General features: G+C 40.7%; 1 protein-coding gene across 4 annotated transcripts in view; it reads right to left on the minus strand.

Annotated features, from left to right (window-relative positions):
• rptor (regulatory associated protein of MTOR, complex 1) overlaps positions 1 to 18,686 on the minus strand; it is a 207,677-nt gene that overhangs the window by 117,033 nt on the left and 71,958 nt on the right. For all 4 annotated transcript variants that reach the window (XM_058640290.1, XM_058640288.1, XM_058640289.1 and 1 more), the window contains exon 7: positions 6,500 to 6,675. In XM_058640290.1, the coding sequence (XP_058496273.1) occupies positions 6,500 to 6,675 (176 nt within the window). The remainder of the gene's footprint in view (positions 1 to 6,499; positions 6,676 to 18,686) is intronic.

Raw genomic sequence — 18,686 nt, forward strand, 5'->3', positions numbered from 1 at the left:
ACATTTTAACCTGGTTTTTATGTTTTTGTCAAACCTTAAAGGAGCTGTTCATCGGTTTAGAGGTTTAGGTTAGAGGGGTGTAGAGTGTGTGTACTATCTCTTTTTGTGTCATAAACACTGACCTTCTCAGAACCAGTAGTCCTCATGGAGACCAAAACCTGGTCCTGTTGAGGCAGAACCTCGTTTCTGAGGAACTGGTTGAGGTTTGGGCTGAAATCTGAACGTTAGGGATAACCCTACACACGCAAATTTTAAGATTAGAATTAAGTTTAAGTTAAGGGTTAGGGCTTAGAGTTGTAATAGTTAGGGCTAAGGGAATTCATTATACCAAGAAAATGTGTATTAAGGCTGTGAATAAGGGCTTAATTATCTTCATGCTACCTATAGAAGCTGGTAATGAGAGGACAGTGTGTGTGTGTGTGTACATTTCACATACATTAAGTTAATGATTATGCACCATGTATGAGATCAGCGCACAGAGATACTATGAATGCAGGCGAGCACGGCGCCCCCTGGGGCCTGGTGTGCATGTGCAGAGCTGCTGGTGTCGGTGCAGTATTGGAAGCATAGAAGCTTCAACACACGGATTTACAGTCAGTGAAGGGATGAATCACAGAGGTGACGTGCAAAGATAATCTTTCTGTTCTTCTCGAGCGGTTAAATTGGACTCTTTAAAAAAAAAAAAAAAAATCAAATCAGTTTCATTTGAGGAGCCAAAATTCATAAATCACACTTTGCCTCGGCGGTGAACGCTGACGACCCTTGGCTCGGAAACAAATTAGAAGGGTGCCCACTTTCTAATTTGTTCCGAGACGAGGGTCTTTAAATATTTTCCGTTTCTCGAACGTAACAGGGTTTCACTTCATTTCCTTCAGCCCGTGGCACTCTGGTTTGGTGCTGCACTCCCACGGTGCTGAGCAGAAATCTGATTTTTCTCTCGCTAAAAGAGTGGAAAAAAAACTGATTTATTCATCCTGAGTAGAAGATTGTGTAAATGTTGGTACAACATTAAGCAACTTCCTGGTGGCGCTGCTCTGCTAGATCGACTCCAATTTTTATTGACGTTTCAATTTAATTTAACAGAATAAGAAATAAAAGGCATAGACGCTCACTCAAAGCATTTAAATACATCTATAACAACTAAATCAATGAAAAGAGACTAATTTCATCCATCTTTTGACCGACTACCCAAACAGCCAATGAGAGAAACGAGTCACTATATAAATGTAGATAAAACAGGTTTTTATCTACATTCATTTGCAGAACGTGCTACAGTTGTCATGTTCAGCGTGTACAAAAAGAAACAATAATATTTAAACCAAAATAACCTTTTCACTATCTTGACATTTCACTACAGAGTAAAAGGGGAATCTTCAAGCTCGACAGAAATATTGATGCAATTTATATCGTGAAATATATCGCTATCAAATGATATAAAAAAACTTAGTGTAATAAGTTTGTTTTTTCCATATCTGCTTATTATAATACAAAATGTGACGCCGACAGACTGCCAGCCACTGATTGGTCATCACTGGAAGTCATGATCGCGACGTCTGACACAAGAATCAAAGCAAACAATGCTGACCTGTAGATCAGTTAAAAAAGACATAACAATCCTACTTATAGTTCCAAAATCTACTTATATTTCCAAAATCTACTTATAATTCCAAAATCTACTTATATTTCCAAAATCTACTTATAATTCCAAATTCTACTTATAATTCCAAAATATACTTATAGTTCCAAATTCTACTTATAATTCCAAATTCTACTTATATTTCCAAAATATACTTATATTTCCAAAATATACTTATAGTTCCAAATTCTACTTATAATTCCAAAATCTACTTATATTTCCAAAATCTACTTATAATTCCAAAATCTACTTATAATTCCATATTCTACTTTTAGTTCCAAAATCTACTTATATTTCCAAAATCTACTTATAATTCAAAAATCTCCTTATAGTTCCAAAATGAACTTAAAGTTCCAAAATCTCCTTATAGTTCCAAAATCTACTTATAATTCAAAAATCTACTTATATCTCCAAAATGTTCTTAAAGTTCCAAAATCTCCTTATAGTTCCAAAATCTACTTAAAGTTCCAAAATCTACTTATAATTCCAAATCCCACTGACTGTCTCTGCTCGAGCAGGAAGTACTGAACCATTCTGTGAACAAATCTTTTTAATGAGCCGATTCTAATGATTCAGTTTCACCCAAAACCACTGCTTTACAAGTCACTCGTTGAGGACGTGCTGCAGTAATGGAAAACGATACCAAACCGAGTAGACTCGAGTTGTGCTGGAACTGTATGATGATGAAATACATGCAACGTGACACACAGCTTGATCCCCTGATATCACCTGTGTTCTCTGTGTCTCTACTTAAAGACGCTCACTTCCTGTCCTCCCTCCAGCAGCAGCAGTTGGGGGGAAATCCCTTGAAGATGGCACTCCGTCAGTAATGATTTTCTGCTCAGCTGAGCAATGAAAGGTACATATGCACTCCACTCATTCCTCTTTCACCCTCTGTAAACCCCATCACCCATCCCTCAGTGCATCTAATTAAAGGTTTAAAGCCAAGGTAAGCCTGCACACCAGAGAATCTCTCCAAACACCCACCCACCCGCTCTCTAACCCCGCCACACTCCACTCGTAACTTCTCCATGCTCGTCTCGCACTCTGGGGCTGCGTGAAATTAAACCCAGCACAGTGAGGCGCGGCGTCTTCATTTAGAAAATAATAAGCAGACAGGCCCGTCAGCAAATAACCAAACACAGACGGAGGAGGGAGGCGTGAGAGGAACCCGCGTTGTCTTCCAAGTGCAGCCTGATGGAGACGCAGGTCACATCTGCCATGTTCATTCCAGCAGGGAGATTTCTGCGCACTGGGATTCTTCCCCAGTCAAATTGTTATTCTCGACCGAACCTGACAGGAGGAGGAGAAGGAGGAGGACGCCGAGCGGCATCTGCACTCGACTGCACCTGAAGAATCACTGATGCCCCTCCACGGGAACACGAGAACCTCGAGAGTCAGGAGAGGAGCTACGAGCGGGAGAGTCACGAGTGACAAGTCCTGGGACTGGAGAACAAGTGGAAAACAGAACTCATGTTTCAGTGATGTCACGTATTAAAGGGTGGACTGATTCAAGGAGAAGACTTTCCCTGCAGAGCTTTCTGAAAGGCCGACTCCAGTTTTTACACCCCCTCGCTTTACTTGCCGTTTACATTAATAACACATGTGATCGTGTCTTTTTTTTTTGTTGTTGCCGGTTGTTTTGGGGTTTTTTATAATGCAGTTTCTGAAATGTGAATATTTTCTGGTTTCTTTGCTTCATATAATAAAGAAATCACTACAATTCCTTGGGAAACACTGATCAACATTTTCTGCGTTTTTTTGGACCAAATAAGTAATCGATCGGGAAAGTAATCGACACCATGATATAATAACAGATAAAGAGTTGCAGCCAAACTTTATAGTACTGCACAAATAGTCCATCCACTGCATTATAACACCTTATGTGCATAAGAATACTGTGTTTCTACAGAATGTTTCATACATGGTAATAAATGCTAATACACATGTAACTCAAAGAGATTTTTAGGACAAAACTAACAAAAAACATCTGTTTTATTGTTGTGGCTGTTGGTGTTTAGACGGAAAACAGAACACTGTGTTTACTATGAATAATTATGAATAACAATAAACCTTATTTTTGTTTCTAAGTTGAGCAATCTGGACTAATTTCAACATTACGTTTAGTGCCCGTTCAATATGTGCTTGTTTTTTCCGTGTATATTGAAAAGAAACTGTCACAATTTTACCGATATCTCTTGCATTTCTTATACAAACAACGTGAAAGTCAGCAGAGCACACACTGGTGTCCTTAGCGACATGCCTGCCAAGATTGAGGCCTATCAAGTGAACTGTTGGACTGTTATCTGATTAACAGGCAGACGTTCCACACATTTAAAGATTGTTTCTTAGTCCATGTTTTCTCTTTAAAGCTTTGGTTCTGAGCTCTAACATTCATATTTAATTAGCTTATCACATTCATATAAATGGGAATGCATTCCTTCAAGTTCATTACCTACCAACCAACCAACCAACCAAACAAACAAACAAACAAACAACCAACCAACATGTTTAAACTCATTTAAGGGAAACTAAACATTCTCTTCTGAGCAAAATCCACCCAATGTCTGATTTATATAAATGCCAAGAAGTGGGTGGAGAGCTGAGGGAGGGAGGAGCAGTGCAGGGGGTGTGGTCAAGCATTTATTTAAAAGGTGGAGGAGTCTGAGACAACAAGCCTCACACTGATTGGACAAGAGGTTGATGAAAGTGTGTGCCGGCTGACTAAGAAACCCTGACAATGGCAAAGTTTGAATGCAGTAGCTTGTGTTTGACCAGAGAGGGCAGTAGATACACCATTTTTTTTTTTTTAATCACATGTATAATTTCACCTAAATCACCAAATAACATTACTGGTTTACCCCTGAAAAATGTGGTTTAGTTATACTTGAAGAGAAAATAAACTAAACTGAGTCCTCACTGAGAAGATAGAGGGTGTTAGCGCTAGGTCTATATTATCCAGCAGATTGTTTTTTTTTCCTAACTTATTCTCCAAAATGGAATGATGGTGTGAAATATCAATATTAATAGCAAAAACACTGAGACCTCATTATGGTGAAGGTCACAGCGGGCTGTGGATTTAGAGCGGAGGAAGATAAACGAAACCCTTCAGCGTTTATGGCAGAGGAGAAACACTGCGCTCGCCGCCGGACGCCTTCCGAAGGCGAGCTGTCATCCTCGCTAACACGCTTTCAAGGAGAAGAAGAAAAAAAAGTTATCCTCCTCCTCTTTGAAATGTTTTTTTTTTTTTTTTTAGATGAACATTTTTGTGAAATCATCCTGTGACTTTTTAATGTGTGCAAAGTGAATTCAAGTCATTAAAATGCAAAGAGCAGCGCAGGTAAGTCAGGATTAACAGCAGCACCACGGGGACGAGGTTCACTGCAGATAGAGACTGAATCTGAGCAGGTGAGTGATGTGAGGCTTCGCTACAATCACTGAATATCACAAAACAGCCAAAAACACTTTATATCTGCATGTCTGGGAGATTCTGGGAGATTTGAGTCATTTTGAACATCATGGTTTGTGTGAATGTGTGTGTGTGTGTGTGTACTTGTGAGGTTTATTGAATGCAAATCGTAGTTTGATTGTAGAGGTACGAGCTAACTGTGTATTAAAACAGTTTATACAGTTAAAAATAAAAGGCTTAGGGTCTCTGGGTTCATCCTTCAGTTGAGGATGAAATTATACTGATCGACTTCAAGGTACAAAAACGATCTTGTTATAATGAGAAACGGCTCCAATTCTTCTCTCCTCTGACAGTTCTATGCTTCCGTAAGAACCCACTGATGACGTCATAAAAATCACTTATAGCAGGATCAGGGACTTAGTTTCATCTGCATTTGATCCAGATTACAGATTACATGGTTCAGTCCCATTGAACAAGTTCAGATGTGTTTATCTACATAAAGCTACATCTGAATAGATCAGGATGGATTTTGCCATGTTTATGTAAGAGGGCGAGAGCTATAAGCAGGTAAAGTTTTGTACGGATCCAGAGTGGAGGTCTGTGCTCTCTGTGTGATCTTGTATTTTATGACGCGCGTGTTTGTGTCGAACAATACGTGATATAATTCTGCAACATGACATGAAGAAAAAGTAGTCTGAAGTCACTGTTGCTTGAATATTCCTCAGGTTTTTGCTCTGCAGGGATCAGCGTCTCTGCTCCGCTGTGGTTTACATTTCATATCATGGCTGAATATTTCTCATCACGGCCGAATATTGAGCAGAGAATAAGCTCAGAGCTCAGAATAATGTTTGCTCTCATCCTCGGGAGCGTGAACACAAAGATCCGACCCGCCGCTAACAGGCTTTGTGAATTAATGGCCCTTATGGGTTCCTCTCAGTGACAGGGAAAATGTCCGTTCCAATCATTTTAGACAAACAAAAAGTTAAAAAGTTACATAATAAAACAGGCTCAATTCAGCCTCAATGTTATTATTAAAACCTTTGAATTACACCAGCGCATTATTAACATCCTTGAACAAAGTTCTTTTTATGAAAATGTCAAAGCAGGGTTTTTCCATCCAGAGGATTTCAAAGCGACATGGAGACTGAGCAGATCACGACGAGAGAGAACTTCCTTGAACTCTTTTTGTTTCTCTGAAAAGCAGAACCCTGCGCAGAAATCTAAAGTTTCCCCCTGCCGTTTAAAGCCTGGTTGGCTTCATTAGCGGAAAAACATTGTCAGCGAGGTGACAAGAACTTCAACCTCCGCATCACGTCAAAGTGAATTTGGAAACATATTCTGACTGTGGCAGGTGCAACAGCAATCTGAGGGCTTTTTTAATGTGTCGTTAGAAACCCGCGACAGAAGCTGCGGCAGACGGGAAACAAAGCGAGAGAGAAAGTTGCCAACGTTACCATCGGAGAGCGATCTTGATGGGCGTGGTGAGGCAGGAGGTGAAGAGGTCGGCGGGCAGGTCGGGGTTCATGGGCAGCAGCTCGCTGGCCTCGCAGGCTGCCAGCTGGATGCAGTTCTTCATGGAGGGGGGCAGCGGCATCTGGGCCAGGGGGTGGCTCGGATTGATGGCCGCCACCTGAGGGGACACAACACAGACGGCGTTTGTTTAATGTTCATTAGTGAGGCTTGAAAATGAACAGTTTTTAGAGGGGAATCGCAATTTGAAACACGACACAGAGGCTGCAATTTAAAGTGGTTTGGTTCAGTTTGCATAAGGAATAAGACCAAAAGAAACAGCTCCTACTTTTCCATTTGTGACACCAGAATAACGCTACGATACGATAAGAGTGGAGACAATGAGCTGATTGTCAGTTGTTTCTTCAACGCCGCTTGATGTCTTGTTGAAACAAACCGGCCACAAACTGAGCAGGAACAAAAAATGTCCTCCATTGTTGTCTGTTGTGTTGTCGTTCATTGTCATCACAACCGTACAACAGCGTCATGCTACAGCCTCGACTTTAGATTCTATCTAATTTACCTGCCGCTGAGTCTATATTTGTGCCTGATATGTTCATGAAATAGCACGGATTTGGTTGTTTTTACTGTGTTTTAACCATTTAACTGTCATTGGCGCGTGAGGACAGAATCGTGTAGTGTAATGTGATGTGATGGAAATGACACGAACGGAAGAATCAGAGCAAGTATCGAAATCGTTTGCATCGGATACCAAAAGATATGCGGTGAAAATACACAGGAGAATAAAGATGGACGACGACAGAGGTTAAAAGGATGAAATATTTGTCCTTTAGTTCTTAAAAGTAAGAATATTTAATGCAAGTTTGAGTTTGGGATTTGTGGTACACTATTGGTCAAAGTCAGTGGATCAGATGTCTGGAAAATAGTCTTACGGAGTCTTTCCTCAGTGAAGTTGATAAGGAAGAGCGAATATACACAACAGCCACCAGGGGCGACTCCACTGCTTGTTAAAAGTAAAAAACTCTGTTCAGCATCTACTTCCTCACGGTTAATGACTTTGACCGTGAGTTTCAGCTCTTCTTCAACAGAACATGATGTCATTTTTGTAAATTGTGTTCCCATTTAAAGGAAAACAGATGGTCAAGCACAGCACATGCGAGTGGAATCCTCAAAAAATAAAGAAATCTCCATTTGCAAAACATCCAATACTGTGGCGGCCAAAAATCGAGTCAAAATCTTGATGTTTCGGTTGCCACGCAAAAAACTTCACCAAACACAGACTGTGAAAATGTGCGCGCTGTTTACTCCTCCTTCTATAGTTGCAGAATATTGTTACCCAGTTGGAACATTATGTTTTTGAAATGGCTGCTTGTTATTATTATTATTATGACTAGGTGGTAAATGCATCAGCACAAATGTGTTGTTAACAGCTCGGTCGTTTCAAAAGACACAAAGACAACTCTGTCAGACTGCGGCGTGTGGGGAGATCCTCGAGGTCGTGACACCGGTATCAGACGAGAAGAAGTGGCACCGAGCCATCGCTAATTAGCACCACGTTACCACCTACACAAGCCTGTTTGTGTTCATCTCATCACACCTGGCGTCTCCCCGTCACTCACTCAGTCTCCCAAACCACAAACTTTCCGACAGAGAAGAGTCTCCACTTTGTTTCATCACTTGTGAAATTTCAGTGACAGATTTCCCGGGGACCAGACACTCATGCATTTCTCCCAGAGTGAGCTCACAGCCATTAAACCATACTAGTGCACAGTGCGGGGTGGTAGACTGGTTCATACTGAAAAAAACCTTTTTTATTCTTTTACCGACCTAAATTTGTACCATTTTATTATTTAAACTATTTTACTTTTGTGTTTTTTTTATGTGCCTTTAACTCTGTAAAGCACTTTGGTTGTTTTTAAAAGTGGACTTGACTTAACTTTTATGATATGAATTTTTCATATACTGTAAGACCTCCTCCGTCTCGCTTTCCTCCTCCATGTCTGTGACTTTCGTGTCTGTTCACAAATCAGAAGGATCAGACAGGTGATCCAGGAAGGAAATTTGTTTCTGAATGAAAAACACAGTGAAATTCAAACACTGCTACACTGTTCAAGGGAGGACACTTCTAACTGCTGCACCACCCAAACTCATGCTAAGGGCTTCACTGACAGTAGGTGTTGGGTAGCTTCGGAAACTGAAACGGTAGAACAGGACGACAAAGACAAAGTTGTACCAAAATGACAAGCTGCGACTTATGTTTGGCAGTTTTGGGGGAGGTTTAAAAAGTCTGACGTGGACCAAACAATGTTGACATCCTCTTCCGCAGATCCGGGTCTGAGTTCCGGGGGCACTAGCCTTAGCAAGGAAGCCCAGACTGCACCCCTCTCCCCAGGCCACGTCTGCCAGCTCCTCCGGGAAGATCCCAAAGGGTTCCAAGGCCAGCAAAGAGATATAATCCCTCCAGCATGTCCTGGGCCGGCCCCCGAGGTCTACTCCTGGGGAAGGGCATGACCAGGACCCTTCCCTGACCAGGAAGCATCCTAACCAGATGCCCGGACCACCTCAGCTGGCCTGGTTCCTCTCGGCATGGAGGAGCAAACAACGATTTACTGCTAGTGTTGTTAGGCTTAGGTTGTTGTTGGAAGCAGCAACATGAGCGATTACTCGGACGACTTTAGCAGAAAAAAACTTCTTTGAGTATCAATAATCCATTTAACGTTTTTGAAAAATACCGCAAAATACATCTGTGGTCATACCACCCAGTTGCTAGTAGTCGCTAACTGCACAAAACGAACGGAACACCTCTTGCATTTCTTATCCAAACGACGTCAAAGTCGGCACTGCACACACTGGTGCCCTTAGGGAGTCACCTGCCAAGTTTGAAGGCTGTCGAGCAAACCGTTGGAGGGTTATGCGATAGATAGACGCACGATGGAGGCAGATGATCCGCTGTGGCGGAGAAGCCAAAGAAAGAGAAGACGACAGACAGACAGACACCTGAACGTCGACCGTCGCAGAGCTGCTCTTTTATGATCTTCATAAGCGACTAAATTGTGTTTACCATATTCAAATTTTAAAATCTCAAGTTCAACTCTTGGCTTTGTTCTGTGCAGCATGAGACGAGCCATTAAAGTGTTTTATCTTTGTTTTTTTGTCCTGTTGCAGAAAAAATGTGGCTGCTTATGGAATATTTGAGTCCCTTTTTTTTCCAGCTTTACCACTTTAGTACTTCCAGGTAGAAACACTGCAACCGACGCATACATTGTGATAACGTCATGATAATGTGATAGTTTATTGATCCCAAGGAGGACATTTGTCCTCCTGCTTGCCGTCCTAAACAAACCTGTCATCCGCTCGGTTCTGAGAGCAGGTTTTACTGCGGCCGATTGACGGATCAGTCAATACCAACAAACATGATGAACGGGAGAGGGCTTTGATTTTGATGTGGGACTTTAATTATATTTGGAGCTTGTGACTATTTATGTGCTTATCGTGTTGTTGTACTGCTGATTTGTTTGCAGGGAGTTCACTGTGGTTTGTCTTTTCACTAAATAGACTTTAATGAGCTTTGGGCTTTAATGCCGGCAGTGATCCAGGACTTTGCTTTATCATCTCCGACTGTTATGGCCCATTTCTTTCATTCTGCTGCCCGGGGTAAAAACTCAGTGAGAAATTAAAGGGAGATTATTATGATCATTATTATTTTTATTGCCTCTTTTGTGCGAAACTTAAGCCTCTATTTTAAGGAAGTGTGAATCTGTGTGCTCACTTCACTTGACTTCAGTGGGGTTTTTTTTTCTGCCGAATCATTTTCGATAACGCAACAACAGCATCAGCTGTTCTGCAACTGAAAAACCAGGAGTCCTTGTTTGTGAAGAGTTTTTTGATGACATGTCCTCCAATCTGACGTGTCCTGTTTCACAGACTAAAGTGCTTTTGGATTTTCAACACGAAACATTTCTTTGATATTGATCATTGATATCGTTGAATTTTGCTGTATTGTTTTTTATTTCTAGTTGTTTAAACTACAGTTGAGCTGAGAAAATCACTGGATTTAGACATCGTAAAGAGAAAACTCCAATGCAGGACACAAAATGCAAAAATTATGTCTTTGTGAGACACTGTTCTTGAAATGACTACATGCTAAATGTATTGTTAACAGATTTATAGTTTAAAAAAAAATGTAAAGTGACTGTATAGGACAGATATCACATTGGTAGTCGAGATTATTATATCGTATCGGACAAAAAAAAGTGAATTCAGGAGGTGCCGATGTTAGGGGTGGGTGAAAATATCAATTTGGTATATCATCGATATACTGTATCATCACCTTCCTCCAGGGCAAATGTCGATATTTTAACAATTATTTAATTAAGGCGCCATAAATTAAGTAAGTTTCACTTCACGGGCGTCACTACTTCATGTCTCCTCACGGTGGTGCTACTTGAATGAATGAGGGGAAACTTTACAGCGGGATAATGGTGGAGAAAGCTACATTAAGAGACGCTCCGTCCACGTTATAAGACAAAGACTTCATTTGCTTTGTTCTCTGTCTTCCTTCCTTTTAACTTTTCACGGTAATGTTTTGTTTTCTTCAGTTGGACATAATTTACCACAGAGAGAAACTGCACCTTATTACATATGTATATTTATATTTATACTTATATTTATATATATATATATATGTAAATAATTTCCTTCCTACTTGTATTACTTACTTGTATATTGTTTGTTTGTTTATTATCTATTGTTGAGCTGCTGTAACGCCGTTTTCGATAAATAAAGCTATCTTAATCTTAATATCGTGATGTTTCACTGTACGGTTGTCTCGCGATATATTGATCGTCACAGAAACGTTGTATCGTGATATTATTGGTATCGTGGTCCATGTGTCGCGTATCGCATCACGACACATTGCCCACTTTCAAGAGAAGTGACCGACGGTCATAGATCGCGTATCGTATTGGGAGGTACCGTGTGATTCCCACACCTAGCCAGTATGTTAAAAAAATACAATTAAAATCGATATCAAACCTCAATTATTTGACCATAAATTAGGTTTTTGTAACTGTAAAATCCCTGAGATGGTCCACTGTTAGCAGCTACGATAAAAAGCTGCTTCGAGAACTAAAACTACAGACTCGTAGGCTGAGCAGGAGGAGTCGAGTTGAGTGAGGACTCCACGAACTCTCAGGCACCTGGGAATCAATATTTGCACAATTACGTAACCATATGTAAACATAAAACGTGAAGACATACAGTACAGGGGAACTTTAGCTGCACTGTACAGACAGTGATAGAGTAGAGCTACACGAGTGAAGCTGCTGCAGAGTCAGCACCTGACAACACCATGTGACCCGAGGCGATCGATGAGAACCCTCTGTTGTTAATTAGACGGGAAAACAATACAACAAATGATCTTGAGTGGCAATCAATTATTAACCTATTATTAAATTATTAATTATTTGTGGGGGGGTTTTATCATTAAAACAAGTTGCCAGATTTTTTAGCTTCTTAAAAGTCAATATTTTCTGGTTTCTTTGCTCCACATCACAAAGGAAAGTTTGTGGATTTATTATCAATACTTCGAGAAAGCCTGAGAATGATGTAAAGGAAATGCAAGGGTTGCCAGGCCTTGGTTGACATCAAATTCAAGGACTTTTCAAGAACCAGTTCCCTTAAATTCAAGGACCGAATATGCTGACACAGCTTAAGACAGGAGGACAACTTGTAAGAGCGTCTTCATCCATGATGGCGTCCACTTTTATTGATTTGCAGCATCTGGACAAGTGATTGTCCTTGGGATCTTGGTCAAAGTCTTTGTAATTTGTCTTTGGTGAGACAGAGATCTTGGAACATCGTCATTTGCGCTCTCTTTGCTTAACTTTACTCGCTCATTGTTGTTCTGCAAGGAATCTCACGTCAACGGCGGAGAGAAACACTGATGTGTCCTGCGTAGGCCTAGTCTACGTACATGAACAACACAGTAGGTGGCGTCGCAACAAACAAGAGGGACTTCTTTCTGGCACAAAATTCAAGCACTTTCAATGACACCATGTCTATTTAGGGCAATATTGAAAAACTTTCAAGGATGTCAAGGACCCGTGGGAACCCATTGAGAACAGAAACACAGAAACACAGGGCGTGAAGAACGAAGCAACAGAAAAATAAAGTGGTTTATTCATAAAACTGCCAAGACCTGATTCAGTGTGTGTGTTCAATCCAGTTCAGCTCATCAAAAAAAGAAAAGAAAAAAAGGTCCGTGTGGAGTGGGAGTGGGAGGCTCTGTGGATTTATGTAATGTCTCCTTGCTCCTGTATATACAGCACGGCCTTCACACTCGTGCTCGTCCAATAACTCGTTAGTTGACTCTATAATAAGTGGCGGAGGTGAAGCAGCAGCAGCAGAGTCTCAGATCTCAGTGTGAGACATGATGTATTTACAGTTCTGCTGCTCTATAAGGGGCTCTGCACACACGCATGAATAAACCATGGTATTAAAAATACTGAGGAGTCTTCTTAATTAATAGGAGGGGGGTTCTCTGTGCGACTGTACATGTGTTTCTATTCCCTATCATCATGCATGTTTCATCTCTCTTTGAAAAATCTTGCAGGTGTGAGCGGGAGCCCGGTCGTGGCTGTGCACATGGACGCGTGCCAAATCCTCACCGACAGCGGTTCATAACCTTGTTTTTCTCGTTTTCCCGAGGAGGGGAAAAAAGTGCCGACTCTCTCGCAGAGATAGAAATCCCAAATAAAGCAGCGTGTTTGTAAAAAAAAGAAAAAGAAAAAGAAAAACCTCCTTGCGGTGTCGACCTGACAAACACCGCCTCCCGAAGGAACTGTGGGCAAACAACGCCGCAGTAATTCTGACGGTAAATGCGAGAGCATTGCCAGCAGCAGCAGCAGCAGCAGCAGCAGCTGATTAATGCCAAAGCAGTCGTTATAATTATCACATTAGCATATTGTAATCTCACAAATTATCATGAAAATTGTGGCAGCTTGCTTTTCTCTCCTCTCCACTGGGGATAATCAGGAAGCTGTTTAACTGCTGCTGCTTTTTTTTTTGTTTATTTATTTATTTATTAATTTTTCTTAAGCGATACTGCTTTATGAGACTAATTGTGCAAGAAGGAGCGAGGGATTTCAGAAGTATCCAGGTCAGGAGAGAGAGAAGCAGTAGCAGGGCCAGTTTTTGAAAGACATAATAATCAAGGAACCCATCTTTACATGCAACATGCAAAGTATTGGGTGATTATTTAAATAAAACGCTCATACCAATAATCAGCAAAGCGCTTAATATTGGCCCCCAGTATGGTTTTTGTAACAAAATGCTGTAGAAAAGTCTTGTTTAGAGCTCAAAACCCTCAGGCTTCATCACGGACATTTATGTCCTCTAATGACTTAAGAGGGAAGTAAATTAAAGTGACGTAAAAACAGACAAACTTACTTAAAATAGATTAGCTAGTAGAGCTAGTAGAGCAATATGAAAGCAAAGGTGCTGTAAGGTTTCAGTAAAATAATGATCAATTAACCCATCTTTACATTTTAAAAGTAAAAATGTTGGAAAAATAGATTTTTTTAAAACTTTTCTGGATGTGTTTTGCGAGTTAAAATGTGTTTTGCGTGTGATCGACAACAGAGCTCCAAACATCACGTGACTCCACCATGTTGGCAGGAAAAACTTAACGCTGCCAGTGTTGGTTTTAAGCCATCAAAGATTGGAGGGACAAACACAAGACTGAAAGTTAAAAATAAAGAGTTAAATTGACTCTAATTTACTACTTTTACTTTAAACAATGTGATGCAACAGCACACACACATACATACATTTCCTCTCCAGTGCTAATGCAGTGGCCATGTTTTTTGAGTGCAGACAGGAAGTGATGAGATATTTAAAAGGAAGCACTCAGACGCACACACACAGATTATGAATGAGTGACTGACAGAATGAATGGAGTGAGGGAGGAGGTTGACACGCGGCTGTGGAGGAGTGATAAAACACCTCCTCCTCCTTTCATGTGATATCTTCACCTCCTTTGTCTCCTTCCTTTCATGCTCTTTTCTTCATCTGCACCCCTGCTTCTCTACATCACATCACACACTCGCTGCGATGACATCGAGCCTGTCGTGCTCACAAGTGTGAGTTTGAAAATGGCTGACAGGCCTTTGTGTGTGTGTGTGTGTGTGTGTGTGTGTGTTCCTGGGAACGGAACCACCACCCATGACGTACAGTGTTAAGAAAAGGGGGATTTGTGTGTGTGTGTGTGGGGGGGGGGACTCCCCATCTGCATCATCTCCTGAATGATTCAACAAATCTCTGAAAGTCAACACCTCCACCGTGATCTTCCATTACCCTTCCCCATTAAACCCTTCCTGTACGCGTGGGTGAGCACTCAGGTGGAAAAGTGAAACTGCCTATGGATGGATGTGATGTAACGTCTCCTGCATTTATAACCGGAGGGCCTCCGCCTCCTTTTATTTCCCTGCTGAAACACGGCAGTCAAACCCCCCCGAAGCATGCACCTCTGTGCAATCATTCAGCTAATGCCCCCAGAGCGCTCACTCTGCCCTGCTACCAAAGTGCACATATTGTACTTGTCCGTTCTTGCCACAGCCAAACAGAATATTTCACCTTACAGTGACAACTGCTAAGGCTTGAGGCTGAAGTTGGAACTAAATAACGACAAAATACCATAGAAAAGTCTTGTTTAGACACTTTAGAGACCATGTTGGCAGGGAGGTGTTCTGCGTAAACAGCTAAACATAAAATTGGTGATTATTAAAATAAAATGCTCATACCTATAATCGTGCTTAATATTGGCCCCCAGTATGCTTTTGGTAATGTCTTATAAAACTTCACCTCCAGGGTTTGAAGCTAAATTCGGAGCAGAATTGCACTTAAATAACAAAATGCTGAAGAAAAGTCTTGTTTCAAGCTCCATTCATCACATGACTAAATACTGCCAGTTGAGTCATATTAGCCAATATTGATACAAGATATTACTAGTTATTGAGGCAGAACACATAACTTTGTTTAATCCTTAGGCTTCGTTATGGACATTTTTGTCCTCTAATGACTTAAGAGAGTAGTAAATTAAAGTCAAGCCTGAGGGTTAAGTAAAAACAAAGTAATAATGCACAACAAACACTATAGCTTACTTACTGGCAAGTAGATTTTTTAACAATGCTGTTTGGTTTCAGTAACATGTCTAAAAAGCTTTATTAAAGTATTATTATAATGAAATGCCGAACCCCCCCAAAAAACAGTTCAGAGTCCAGAAACTCTCTGAACTCTAAACTACAAGTTCACTATTGATCATCACTTTATGTGGCTAAGTGTGAATTTTTAAGTCAGTATCTAATCAGTTCCATTATGTGCTTTATACGCAATTAGATGGTTAATGTAATACATCTACAGTGCTTTTCAAAGAAGACAAATCACATTCACCCATTCACACAGTGCCTCTATTTATAGACATGTGCTTCCCATTCATATTGTAATGCTGCAGCCGTCGGGTTCATTGTGCTTCCCAGGGACACTTCATGAAGAAAAGTGAGAGCCAAAGATCCAACCACTGCTCCTCACAAAGGGTGAATCACCCACTCTGCAGCTTAGTTCACATTACCACAGACTGAAGTGACTCACAGATTTCTTCCTGTTTTCATAGCACAGTGTGGACACAGAAATCTTTCATATCAGATTTCATCAGATCAAATTTTTTCTGGACACAGAAATTTGATAAAATCTGACTTTCAACTCAAATTTGTCAGATCAGAATTTTTTTTAGCGCAGTGTGGACACAGAAATCTGATAATAAAATTCAACTTTCAAATCAGATTTGTTGCATCTATTTTTTTAAGTGCAAAGTGGACATAGAAAACACATCATTTTGAATTCTAATTTGTTAGATCTGTTCTTTTTTTCAGCGCAGTTGGTGTAGACACAGAAATCTGATCAGCAATTAGGACTTTCAAATCAGATTTGCTGTATTTTAATTTAAGGCACAGTGTGGACACAGAAATCTGATCAGATTTTCTACTCAGAATTGTCAGGTCAAAATGTGTTGCATCTAATTTTAAGTGCTGTGTGGACACAGAAATCTGATTCAGATTTTCAAATCAGATTAGATTTTTTTTCAGCAGTGTGGAAAAAGAAATCTAATAATCAATTCAGATTTTCAAATCAGATTTGTCGTATTAGATTTTTTTTTTTCCAGCGCAGTGTGGACACAGAAATCTGATCATCAATGATTTTCAAGTCAGACTTGTGTCACTTCAGCACACGGTCCTGAATCAGATGTATATCTGTTAATGAAAAGGTAAAAAGTAAACAAACAGAGGTTTGTTGATTTGTGCCTTAAGGAGATTAAAATACAAGAATAAACCCAAGAGTCCAGGACTAGTTTATGGATTAAAAACAATGAATATGTCAGTTTCCATAGAGCAGGAACCAGCCCAGTTCAAACAGTCCTGACGTGATCAGTGAAGGAGCAGCTGTGTCAGGACCTGGAGTTTGAGTGTCGAGTTCTGTCAGACAGTGAAGCAGCTCAGCAGTTTGTCCGCTGCCTTCACCTTCACATGAACCGGTCAACACAGATTTCACAGGAGTCACTGCTGCCTCTGTGCACCACTCTCTTCTTTTCCATCTCTTCTCTGTCATTTCTCAGCTAATATAGTCTTTGCTGAAACTTCTCTGTTAATAATTGAGATGAATGACAGTGTCGTCTTATTAGAAATTCACATTACATGCCACAGCCAGAGGAGGAAAGAGGAGGAAATACTCAGAAGACTTGGTCTGGGAGTTCCCTCTCTCTCTGTGTGTGTGGTAACATTCCTCTACTCTCTTTTAAAGATGCATAAATCCTGGTCTGGTGACAGCAGTCATCCAGCGTTTCAGATCCCATAAGAGGCTTTCCACACGGACACGAGTCGAGGTAAATCCACGGAACTCTCAAAACACCACCCTTGTGTTTGGCGTAGACAAGCAATACACTACTTTGGAAAAAAACAAGGGTTTGCTGTATGATAACTTTGACTGAATTCATTCTGTCGTCATTGTTTCTCTTGACTTGTGTGTCGATTTTACGGTCACGATTCGATTATCGATGTCTTCTGCCATTCTTTGACTTGTCTAGTTAAGTCTGGGATCATGTCAGTTGTAAACTAAGCGTAAAAAGAAGAGAAGTCCTAGAGAGTCGTGGAGCTCTGTTGTTAAAGGGCGGTTTCACTTAATTTTTCCCCACTTGGTCAAATGAAGAACAAACTTAAAATCAGTGTTTGTTTAATTCACATTGTATAACATTCTATTCTATTTTCCAGATCTTTTCCTTATAAAACTTGACAGAAACACTACAGCAGTGTAGGGTTTTTATTTCCTTTAAAGGAAGTGACTTTAAAGTCGACATTTTGCCAGTTTTATTTATTTTTATCAATTCCAACTTCCTCTGTTGCAGTGGAAATGAGACACGTATCCACTGTCAGAGGGTTGAATAACACATTTATCTCTGGAACTGAGTTAAAAAAAAAAAATATTTTTTGGGTGAAGTGGCCCTTTAAGGTCCCTCAATCTGCATTAAGGAGGTCACATGCCTGAGGCTACAAACACGTCTGTAGCTGTAGTTATGGCTTTATTAGCGCGAGGTGAATGTTTCAGGAAGTTCTTGCTCCAAATGAGGACAGAGGTGTCGTCTGTGTTGACGGGGTTGTTGCCGTAGTTACGTCTACGTAACTGATGATGCACGTGGAGACGTCCTGTGCTTTGCTACGCGCTCCGCTCATGAAATAGTTTACACGCAAACGCAAAATACTTGCACTAGAATATTCAAGTTCCAAATCAGCAGTTGCCATGGTTACTGTAAGTTCAGGTTAGAGGGGAGGAGCTATCGCGTAGTCGCGCTACAACGGCTACAATGCCTTTGGGGGCGTGGTTGAATCCTAGATTCCACGTTTGCTTTCGCAGGTCGAGATCGTGACACCGCTACTTGTGACCAGAGGTTCTTCTCGAACTATTTAAACAAACACAGAGAAGATAATCCAGTTTTCAGTGTCATGTGGGGAGAATATATGGGAGTATGGGTGTAGCCTCTCTCCCTCTCTCTGCATGTGTGTGTGTGTGTGTGTGTGTGGGCACCACTGGTTGTATCAGCTTGAGATAAATTCAAGCTGAGAA

The sequence above is a fragment of the Solea solea genome, chromosome 10, assembly GCF_958295425.1.
Source record: "Solea solea chromosome 10, fSolSol10.1, whole genome shotgun sequence".
Taxonomy (NCBI): domain Eukaryota; kingdom Metazoa; phylum Chordata; class Actinopteri; order Pleuronectiformes; family Soleidae; genus Solea; species Solea solea.